General features: G+C 34.7%; 1 protein-coding gene across 1 annotated transcript in view; it reads right to left on the bottom strand.

Moving 5' to 3' along the window:
• The window catches only part of LOC128203123 (cardioacceleratory peptide receptor-like), a 33,773-nt gene that overhangs the window by 1,707 nt on the left and 19,414 nt on the right, over window positions 1–12,652 (bottom strand). The window contains exons 3-6 of the mRNA XM_052904405.1: window positions 6,829–7,044; window positions 5,884–6,035; window positions 1,032–1,149; window positions 745–837 (exon numbers count right to left, since the gene is read on the bottom strand). Of these exons, the coding sequence (XP_052760365.1) occupies window positions 745–837; window positions 1,032–1,149; window positions 5,884–6,035; window positions 6,829–7,044 (579 nt within the window). The remainder of the gene's footprint in view (window positions 1–744; window positions 838–1,031; window positions 1,150–5,883; window positions 6,036–6,828; window positions 7,045–12,652) is intronic.

Genomic DNA, 12,652 nt, shown 5'->3' with positions numbered 1-12,652 from the left:
TAATGATGCTCTACGGCACAATGTTGTTTTTTTTCTGCCTGTTACGAAGTTCCGAAATCTGAGCCTGACGCTAAAGAGAGGATCAAGTAATCATGGTCTGACACTTATATCAATTATCCTGTAAAGTGAACAGCAATAGAAAAAAAGAAAAAGCACAATCGTTAACAGTTTGAAATTCATTTCAACTGACATGGCAGCATCTCATCACCAAATTAAAAGTCAGCGTCACTTTTGATTTCGCATTGGTATCTAATATCTGATTTAAATATTTTATTCATGATATTCGTAAAATAAACCCCCTAGTAGCAGTTGATCATATTAAATAACGACACAAGTGTCGATTACCGTTTTCATATAATAACCAACGCATTTTAAAGCTGCACTCTCACAGATTTACCGTTTTAACTACTTTTTTTATTTTTTTGAGCCAATTTTTGCGTTAATATCTGCCAACCAGGGATATAAGACTGCCGACAAAAGATAAGATCGCAGATTTTCATATTTCCATTCGAAAATATTTCTTTATGGCTGAAAGCGTTACTAACAGTTGTAGAAAAATGCATAAAAATAAACTTTTGAACCTAAATATGAAAATCTGCGATCTGATATTCTTATATCACTAGTTTCCGTGCATTTTCGCATAAATTGGCTCTCTCCAAGACAAAAAACCCCAGCTGTCTAAACGTTCAATCTGTGAAAGAGCAGCTTTAAGAAAAATTGTGTCACTAATAATCGTTATATTACCTGCAACGATGCCGCACATCAGCTTAAGACTCCTGGTCTTTGCACGAGGCAACGTGGCGTTGAATATTCTTAATAAGCCATTCCCACTGGAATCTGTGAGATCGAATATATAAATATATCATTTACGCGTGGCACTCGTAGTTTGATTAAATGTATATACCTCTGGCAAGACAGACACTATATTCATACATGTAGCTGCATTACAATTATTTTCCGAAAAAAACAATGCAATTTTCACCGTGCATTGAAGTAAAATGAAAAAAATAAGTATAAATGATAAGACTTACTTGTTTCAGTGCATGATGCAGATCGGCGGCCAAGAGCGCACAAGAGGACCACGTAGCTGACGAGGATTGTCAAAAGGGGTAAGAGGTATTGAAACACCAACAAGTAGTGTGTTATTGTCTGCAACACAACAATTTATATTTCATTGTTAAAAGTAAATCTAAATTGCATTTGCGTTTTGTATGTCGACACTTCGTTAGAGCATATACATTGTACATGCATATTGGTTAACATGTATGTCATCATAAAACAACATGTCAATGTTTAAAGATGCACTCTTACTCCCAAATAAGATTTATCAGAATTAATACAATTGTTTCAATATAGCAAAAAGGATAAGGAAATGTCAAAAACAATGGTTCTTATGAAGGATACTGGGTTTAATTTGAAAGAAAGGAGTAGAAAACAAGAAACTTCTACCTTATGAGACAATAGCAAATCACAGTAAATCTTTCGGCACTCACCAATCATTTATTTTTTTGCATTTTCAGCTATTAAATACACAGTCACAATCTCATTATCAGTACTTAATATTTTCCATAAATGCATTATTTAGTAAGTAGTTAAAGGTTTATCACTCAAAATTGATGTTTGTTATACATGTGTATGTATTGATGTTTGTTATACATGTGTATGTATTGATGTTTGTTATACATGTGTATATATTGATGTTTGTTATACATGTGTATATATTGATGTTTGTTATACATGTGTATATATTGATGTTTGTTATACATGTGTATGTATTGATGTTTGTTATACATGTGTATGTATTGATGTTTGTTATACATGTGTATATATTGATGTTTGTTATACATGTGTATGTATTGATGTTTGTTATACATGTGTATGTATTGATGTTTGTTATACATGTGTATATATTGATGTTTGTTATACATGTGTATATATTGATGTTTTTATACATGTGTATGTATTGATGTTTGTTATACATGTGTATATATTGATGTTTGTTATACATGTGTATGTATTGATGTTTGTTATACACGTGTATATATTGATGTTTGTTATACATGTGTATGTATTGATGTTTGTTATACATGTGTATATATTGATGTTTGTTATACATGTGTATGTATTGATGTTTGTTATACATGTATTGAGTTTGAAGAGTGTCGCTTTAACAAAATATGAAAATCGTATTTCAACCGCATATCACTATAATTTCTTAACTCTTCTTACAAGGTTTGTGCTTATGACTTCACAAGAGAACTCATCTTCGTTTAACATTCAGCGAATTAAGGTAAGATTCTTATTACTGGAAAGCGTCGCTAGAAGCTCACCCATCGGACATGTTAAGACCTCTCATAGGTTTTGACTTGATTCTTGCGAAAATAGTTTTCAAAACTTTTCCAGGCAGCTCTTCTTAACGACCTAAGATCACGAATGTTTAGGTTCGTGAGACAACAATAGGGATCAGCACGTGGGCAATTAAGAGTACTTTTAGCGGAAATTGATCATTGTTTATCATCTTACATTTAAAGTTCATTATAATTGAAGGATATGGTTGCTGTGTCATCATTAAAATGGTCTTAATAATAAGTAATTAACAATAAAAAACATAAAAAAGGTAAAGAAATAAAAATGTGATTGAGAAATGAAACGGTGTCCACCGGTGGCTCGAACCTGTCCTAAATATATCAAAACTTCTTAGGGTTACGTCCTAAGCTAGCAGGTTGAGACTATTATCTTTTCAGAGTACAACCTGTATTTACAGCACATGCAATAACAGATAGACAATTTAATATTAAGAACTTGGCTTAATCATTAAGAATCTCAACTTTAATTATTAAATTGTTCAAAGGTCCGCCTAATGCCACTGAGGCCAGAGGTTTTTTATCTTTAGATTTACGGGAGATTTTTCAAAAAGTTGGGTAAGGAGGAGGAAATAAAAATAAAATGCATAAAATGTCCCAAAGGAGAATTAAATAAAAACGGATTTTTCTCCGATTTTTTTTTATTTTTAAAATCTTCTTATATCATGAAGACAAAACACACCTTACTTGTGTCAGCTATTTCATAGGCTGAAAAAAGGGTGATAGATCACCATAAAGTTTCAAAAGCATAATTAAAAGATCCTTTTAATGACTGAAAATATTGACCTCAACACTGTGAGTTCAAGCGCTCATTGAAATTAATTGTATATATTTGTTCGAATGCATCTATGCATATGAGGTGCATATATTATCAACCCATGGATTTTATGAAACATGTCAGTGTAATAAAGAAGTTTAAATGGCCAATTCTAACCTTTTGCCCACAATATAAGCATATCCTTTCCATTGTGAAGTTATCAAACATTGAACACAGTTTCAGACACGGTATAATAAGGTCAAATGTGTTTTTCTGTCTTTAACGAAATAACACCGTGACAATTTACCGTGATGTGGTTTTTATATAGAAAGTATAATAAAAAAAGTAGAAGCCCTGATGGAAATTCCTCTTCACTTCAAAGTTTGACAGGGCTTACGGATACACAGACAGTCAAAATCTACATTTATGTACTTCACCAGACAAAAAATTCGGGAGCATTAAGATAAATTTTACAAGTGTTATATGTTTCAAAAAACCAGGTCTAAGAACTGATTTTAGAATCACCTCTGAAAAATATCCTTCTAATTCCAGCTATGCCCGTTGGCAATAAGGCAACGGATAAGTTTGACTTCTTGCACTGACTGCCAGATATCTTATGTTCAGATTTTTTCTGTTTTATCGGAAACACACACTATGTTATTATTACATCATTTTTAGTATTCTATAACGATTTAAATTCTAAATCATTATTAAACTAATTAATAACTACGAATATCACGATACCTTGTGTTTTTCTCTTCAAAAATGTGATCGTGAAGCAGTGTGTTCAATGCTCCCCAGAGTCAAATTCAGACAAAAATATCCATTTTGACTATGCTGAACACGATATCATTTTGCAGTTTGTGTTTGTCAGTAGCTATACATTTTTGCGCTGTAATCCAATTCATCCTTGTTAATATACGACGTGCGCCAACGACTTTTAATAGACAATACAACCCAAGAATTTCTGTCTCCATATTTTGACCGGAAGTTTCGCAATCATTCAACGAAACGCGAACAACATACTGAATCTACAAAAAAAATCACAATAAACACGCTCTAAGTTCACCACGGTTTGATTTAAATAATGAAACATAAAAATCGGAACGTTTTTGTAGTAAAACATTTCTATATAGCTGCAGAAATTGTGAGAAATAAGGGGTATGACAAAAAGTACTTTCACTTTTGACAGGACGTTGTTATGGTAACGGGTACCTGTTCTGTCCCCCCCCCCGTGTATTTCTGACTGGTTTACGTGGTTTGTGCAGTAAAAAGACCGATAATGAATGATAATTGGTACACCAGTTGGTTCTGAGATATGGGTTACAGAACACTAATTTTATTTTTTCTTAACCTTGGAGCAACGTTCGTCGGAAAAAATAAAAATAAAACTACGAAAATGAATTTTATTTTTATTTGGGTTTTGCAATATTTAGGTACGGCGCTCCCGTAAATCTAAAGATATAAAAACTCTGGCCTAATGTATAAACTTCTCATATAAACCTTAAACACAATTAATTTAAAAATTATTTTATCTTATTCTAATTAATGTCATAAATGTGCGAGTTTAGTACGACATGCCATTTTCTAACAATTAGAAGCGACTGGAAAACCACACATCAAGAAAGAGTCAAAAATAAACTGACCATAAATTAAAACTATTATACAAATCATTTTTGTTGCATTAAAAAACAACAGCAAACCTTGAATGACGACAAATTATGCAAAATTACTGCACCTCCCATGAGCAGCAACTAGCTATCAATCCACTTCAATTGGGCGACATTAAAACACACAGGTGCAACAAACAATTGAAGACTGTATTAGGAGGTGAATGTTTAGTCATTTTTGTCTAGAGGGCGGAGGAAGCTTTCTTGCGGGACGTCTAAGAAGTTGCCTTCAACTAACAGTGTTATGCCTTTGATTCAAACTCAGGCCAAATGATCAATCACTTCTTACAGATGTGGGTTCTGATATGAAACGTATGTATACACAATCGAACTAACGTTGGATCGAACACCAAGGGACCGGCGAAAATACCCCAAGCCTCGGAACATTGGAGACAAGCGGGATTGTTTACCTTCAGTATAAAGAAATCGGTCCTTTACATCTAGTTCGAGCCAACGAGGAATTCGAGCCAACGGGGTTCTACTGTATTCAAATCATATGATTGGTCCTGTTTGATTTGCAGATATATAGGAACGTACTACATGTAATTTCAATGTGTGTATTTTGTATTAAAGAAATATTACACACCACTGAGTGGCAGGTCCTTATAATGCCATATGTAATGGCCCAAACTATTGTGTTGTATTTTTTATATTATACCGAACTCTTTACATTACCATTATTTATTTCTAAAGCACTTTTGATGTGTTTCATTTAAAAAATGCTTATAACTTTTACTTACTTGTTTTCGCCTTAGCGAAAATCGCAAGCAGCAGCAGTCACCATTTTATGACGTAAGCGGTCCATATTATATTTTGGCGAGGTCCGAACCAGCCAAAACATGTTATGGACCGCTGACGTTATTAAAACTGCATATTTATTAAAATACAGTGATACACGGACCGATCAACTTTATATACACAAAGTGGGGACGCATTATGTAATGTATTAAACATATTAACTGATATCAGACCATAAATAAACGACATGGAATATGCTATATGACTTACCATTTACACTCTCAAATATAAACAGACCAATCGAAAAATAATTTGATACATATTCTTCTAAAGATCATACAATTAATAAACTTACATCGAAGCTGATCACGTTATTGTCAATATGGCACAAGAAATACGCCTTGTCCACGAATACATGAAACACGTGCATGACAAGAAAGACTGGAATGCTTAATAGTGTGCTGAATATCCAACACAAGACTACCAGGACCTTCTGTACATTAAAACCTGAAACAAGCAGAACACATCCTTAAGTTTAAGCATTATATATTTCATACAAGTACATTTTACAAGATATATATCATAACTTTATTTAGCTGAGTGTCTAACGCTTGGAACATTTAGCATTATCGCTGTCATTAAATGTAATTTGATGCCTAGAAATAACTAGTTTGGTGTGGTATTCAAATGTTAAACCACTATCTTAATGATAGTGTTATTTTTAAACTGTCTGTATTACTACAAAACTTAACTCCGTTTGATATAATGAAAACAAAAATCTTTAAAAAAAACGCTTGAAAAAATATTTTCATCGTGATCCAATTTCGTTTTAAACAAGAACATGCAGAGGTCCATATATTTATCCAACCAACTCGTTCAATGGTCATGAAACATTTCGGGCTTCAAATCGTCAGACTTACTTTATAGATATAAATGTAACAAAGTTTGACAATTAGTTATGGAATTGATTTTAAAAAGGTGTATTCCTATGTTCTCTCTTTTTATTGAAAGTGTCAACTACAGTATGAAAACGATAAAGGATTCAATTTTTATTTACCTGCTCCAAAATAGATACTAATTCAATAGTTATGTAGAAGGCTTAGAACTCAACCAAAACATATTCTTAGAAGACCCAGGATATAAATGAACTGTATTCTTTATAAATTAATATTCTAGTTTATATTCGCCAATGGGGTGAAACAATGACGCGATATGTCTAAAAGTTTCCCTAACAAACATGCCAAACATTTTATCATGCGTTAGATATGAGACGCATTTTATGTTAAACTGTTTAGTATACCTTGTTTAAAATTTATCAACGGCTTTGCAATGGCAATCGCTCTGTCAAAACTGGTCGCCGCAAGTATGAAGTTTGACGTCATTGCAAACACGCTTGTAGCTGTCCGTTGAATCTTGCAAGCGTTACGTCCCGCGTACCATGCCCACGTGATGTTGTCGTATCCAAGAGATCTTTCCGTCGCGTTGACAACTGTGTCAAACAATCCCGTCAAAAAGTCTGAAATTAAATTGGTCTTCGTAATATGCATTGCCGATAATTTGTAGAACAAAACAAACAAGAATTGTTTACAGAGGTTGATTAAAACTATGTAACTCCAACATAGAAGAGAATGATTTTATATATATTTACTGAGCTTTCACAGTTGCTGTAAGAATACAAAACAATCTTTGAAATGTATCTTATAATAAGCGATGACATTTATTTAGAATAAGCATCAAAGGTTGCCAATAACAAATGTAACAGTCACAAACTAGATAAACAACGAATTAGTGTACGATCTGATATATCTGCTTCTTGCAATCTTCTTTATTCCAGTAAAGTTTACATAATATAAATACAAGATAGCTGATGGGGTGATAGTAGAATTTTACACTTGATGGACATCGGGGCAAAACTGACGTTGACAATATATCCGAAATCTGACATTTAGCCCGTCAGCCATATTGTATTTATTTTGCTATACTTAAACATATTAAAGTAATTACTTAAGGAATGAATTCGGACTCCACACACTTTGACCAGCCCAATTGCGTTCATACCCCGATAATGACATCAAGCCCGCAATTCATTACTTATATTTACACCAATATTTCATTATTTGATTCAATAATTGTTAAAAAAAAAATACTTAATTTCATTAAAAGAAAAATTCAGTAACCCACCCTTTCCTACCCATTGTGTGAATAGAACGACCCGACTGTAACCGGAAGCATTTTTTTCAAATGACGTCACAATATCGCGGGAAAAGATCAACCACTTGAAATCGCTTTTAAACGTAAAATTCAAACAGTTATGGCAACTATAAATTTGAAATTTAACAAAATAACATTTTCTAAAATGTTGATTTATATTTTACGGGACCTTCTGACACAATACAAACAATAACAAGATAAATATTTTTCATGTATATTGTTATGCAAGGCGATCCGAACATATCCGAAGATGTTGCGTTCATCGATTGAACGCAATTGCCGAAAGGCAGTCCATTTAAGGAATGGAAGTTGAGGTGTAACATGTGTAAATATTATTGTTTTTAAAGAAATATGAACAATTTCAACATTAAAAAGCAACTTAACAGTCGTCGAAATTATGATTTTCTTGAACAAGTCTAAATACTAAAAGGTCATTTAATAAGGAGATTATAACCCATTAACCCGATATCATACATTCTATATGAGAAAAAATAAGATTTTTACAAGCCTGGGCTCGCTTATTGCATGCGGGCTTGGGCTTACTTCGATCACCAATAAAGTATATCAATAATAGCTGTGTGAAGTTAGCTAAACATACGACATTGGACATTGGACATTCAAAAGTGAAAGTCGTGCTAGCACGACATTGGACATTGGACATTCAAAATCGAATGTTGTGCTGGCACGACATTGGACATTGGACATTCAAAAGTGAAAGTCGTGCTAGCACGACATTGGACATTGGACATTCAAAATCGAATGTTGTGCTGGCACGACATTGGACATTGGACATTCAAAATCGAATGTCGTGCTAGCACGACATTGGACATTGGACATTCAAAAGTGAAAGTCGTGTTAGCACGACATTGGACATTGGACATTCAAAATCGAATGTTGTGCTGGCACGACATTGGACATTGGACATTCAAAAGTGAAAGTCGTGCTAGCACGACATTGGACATTGGACATTCAAAATCGAATGTTGTGCTGGCACGACATTGGACATTGGACATTCAAAATCGAATGTCGTGCTAGCACGACATTGGACATTGGACATTCAAAAGTGAAAGTCGTGCTAGCACGACATTGGACATTGGACATTCAAAATCGAATGTTGTGCTGGCACGACATTGGACATTGGACATTCAAAATCGAATGTTGTGCTGGCACGACATTGGACATTGGACATTCAAAAGTGAAAGTCGTGCTAGCACGACATTGGACATTGGACATTCAAAATCGAATGTTGTGCTGGCACGACATTGGACATTGGACATTCAAAAGTAAAGTCGTGCTAGCACGACATTGGACATTGGACATTCAAAATCGAATGTTGTGCTGGCACGACATTGGACATTGGACATTCAAAGGTGAAAGTCGTGCTAACACGACATTGGACATTGGACATTCAAAATCGAAAGTCGTTCTAGCACGACATTGGACATTGGACATTCAAAATCGAAAGTCGTGCTAGCACGACATTGGACATTGGACATTCAAAAGTGAAAGTCGTGCTAGCACGACATTGGACATTGGACATTCAAAATCGAATGTCGTGCCGGCACGACATTGGACATTGGACATTCAAAATCGAATATCGTGCTGGCACGACATTGGACATTGGCATTCAAAATCGAATGTCGTGCTGGCACGACATTGGACATTGGACATTCAAAATCGAATGTTGTGCTGGCACGACATTGGACATTGGACATTCAAAATCGAATGTCGTGCTGGCACGACACTGGACATTGGACATTCAAAATCGAATGTCGTGCTGGCACGACATTGGACATTGGACATTCAAAATCGAATGTTGTGCTGGCACGACATTGGACATTGGACATTCAAAAGTGAAAGTCGTGCTAGCAGTTAGCACATTTAAATCAATGTATGACATGTTTTATGAATGAATGTTTTTTTTTACCGACTTTAAATTAATTTTGATTGCATGCATTATTCGGATTTTTTGTTTATTTGAGATATTGTCTTGAAATTATTTGAAAAAGGTCAGAGATCACAAAGCAATGAACCATTATAAAATTTATTAACACCAAGAGAGCATTGTCATGACGATTCCATCGCAATATTTGAAACTTAAGCATGATTCAGGTATATATGATGTCACATATGCAGAGAAAGATTCAAATGAATATACTTATGAATGGTCGTGGATTATATGTAGACAAACAGTGATAATGCTTTCAAAATGGCATATTTTTAATAAGCTTAATTGTTTACACATCACTGCTACACATCTAGTACCATTTATAAAGGAAGTGAAGATAATTATATCCACAGTATATAATGACATATGGAAAATATAGACATGCATTGATGATTCCTACAAGTATAAATGTAATCGTCCGTACATCTTTTTTATCTGGTTTTACGTAAACACAAAAAAATATTGTCAATGAGTCGATAAAGTAACCTATTCCTGCCTGTCGACTTGTTTTTTTATCGACTCAGTTAGTCGAACATGCTACGTCGTCTTCATTTGGTAAAGTTTATATGAAATAATTGTGTTCGATAAACCTTTTTGATAAGTCGACAGAATTACACAAAGCGTTTTATAATCAATCGCATCGACATTAAAGAATTCAAAATGACGTCTTCATCACATACGACATAAGTTCTTATAGGTTTTACAGAATATACAATTTATACATGTAAAATGTGACACCAGCGCCATTGGAAATGGCATCTTGGGCAGAACTGACAATGGTTGAAAGGGTTGAAAGGAAACAAAGCGCAAATAATTATATAAAACCAACAAATGTGCACTTCAGTATGTGTTTATCTACAGAGCTTTAGAATAATTATATTACATTAATGAATGTGTCTGCATTTACATGGAAATATGTATGTATATCAATCGAAAGGATTGTTTTAATACAACTCTCAATAACAATGTTGCGGACTTTCAAATACAAGTTTCTTTGTTAAATATGTGTTAGGTACCTCAAATGTATAATATTGTCGGACATGGATGTGACTTAAGGCAACATACACACACAGCTAAACTTGTCAATGCATAAACCATTGGCGATAATGCTACATTTTGATGCATGGGGATCCCATATAATTTTGGTATTATTTTAAAGGGTACTCCTGACAGATAATTAATGAGTAAAAATGACCTTTGTCCAACAATTATTATTTGTATACTGGTTGTCGTTTCATTATATTTTTTTCTCTTAATATTTACCACTTCCATTGGATGCCTAAATAATATTTGGTCACTATGAATAGACAGATATACGTTATTATAAACCATATTTTAAAAAATAAAAGCCAAGTTGAATGTCGTTATTTAACACAATAATTTGAATGGACAAATTAGAATTGCAGCCTTATCACCAGTCCAAGATTTCGGATATATATATTTCTGCCACCTCAGAAAAGTAGATTCAAACATTTGTCCATGCGTGTAATTCAGCAGCATGAAGTCAGCAGACTGGCAGCCCAGCAGCGTGAAGTCAGCAGCCCAGCAGACTGGCAGCCTAGCAGCGTGAAGTCAGCAGCCCAGCAGACTGGCAGCCTAGCAGCGTGAAGTCAGCAGCCCAGCAGCCCAGCAGCATGAAGTCAGCAGCCCAGCAGCCCAGCAGCCCAGCAGCGTGAAGTCAGCAGCCCAGTAGACTGGCAGCCCAGCAGCGTGAAGTCAGCAGCCCAGCAGACTGGCAGCCTAGCAGCGTTTAGTCAGCAGCCAAGCACACTGACATCCTAGCAGCGTGAAGTCAGCAGTCTAGCAGACTAGCAGCATAGCAGCATAGCAGCGTGAGTTAGCAGTCTAGAAGCCTGACGGCGTGAAGTCAAAAGCTGAGCAGCTGGGCAGATTAGCAGCTATGCTAAGACGGACGAACTCATGTGAAGAATCCCGTCGGTTTTCAGTTTTCAAAGCCAAAAAGAAATATATAAAAAAAATGAAAATAATCATTCACTGGTTTACAAAACACACCTTGAACTGAAGCAAAAATACTAAAATGAATCATTTAAAAACATGAACACTATTCCTTTTTTGTGAACTAAAGAGATCACTTTACTCTACTTTTTGATTTCAAGCGTCTGACAGCCCCGGGCAGCCCCATGGCTTCTAGTATATGAAAAATGAAAAAAAATATCATTCACAATAATTCGCTTGCAAAATACTCTTTAAATGACACAAAATACTAAAATGAATACTTTTTCCACATTTACACTATTCTTTGAGTGTGAACAAAAACATCACTTTACTCCTCTTTTCTGTTTTCATTCTGGCAGCCCCAGCAGCCACAAGCAGCCCCAGGCAGCCCCGGGCGTTTTATGGTATTTTCACTGGTGCAGGATACATGGTTTCTAGTATATGAAACGTTCGAATAATTACAAGTTGAATGACTTAACAACACGGAAAATTCAGAATTTCATGTTTTCAAAGCCGAAAAAAACGAGAAAAAAAATCATTCACAACAGTTCGTTTGCAAAGCACTCTTCAAATGACGCAAACATACCCAAATGGATACTTTTTCAACATTTACACTATTTTTTTGTGTGAACTAAAAGCATCACTTTACTCCACTTTTCGACTTTAGTTTTCTAGCAGCCTGGGACAGCCCAGGGCAGCCTCAAGCGTATAACGATATTTTTACACGGGCTGGATACAAGGCTTTAACTATGTGTAACGTTCGGATGATTCCAAGTTTAATGACTTTAAAGCAAACATAAGATGTAAAATGTTAAAGAACACTAATTATTTAACGTAATCTTGCTACAATTTCACTCGATTTTTATCGCTCTGCTAAGACGAAATCGTGCGAAGTTTCCCGTCGTTTTGGTAAAAAAAGCTGTAATTTAGTTTCCCCTTACCACATTACGCATCAGAGCGTTATATGCTGAATATTGTCTATTCTAACAGCACGGAAAATTCAGAAATT

Source organism: Mya arenaria, chromosome 9, assembly GCF_026914265.1.
Source record: "Mya arenaria isolate MELC-2E11 chromosome 9, ASM2691426v1".
Taxonomy (NCBI): Eukaryota; Metazoa; Mollusca; class Bivalvia; order Myida; family Myidae; genus Mya; species Mya arenaria.
The sequence above is the reverse complement of the archived record's forward strand: the minus strand, read 5'-3'. Positions and strand labels throughout refer to the sequence as shown.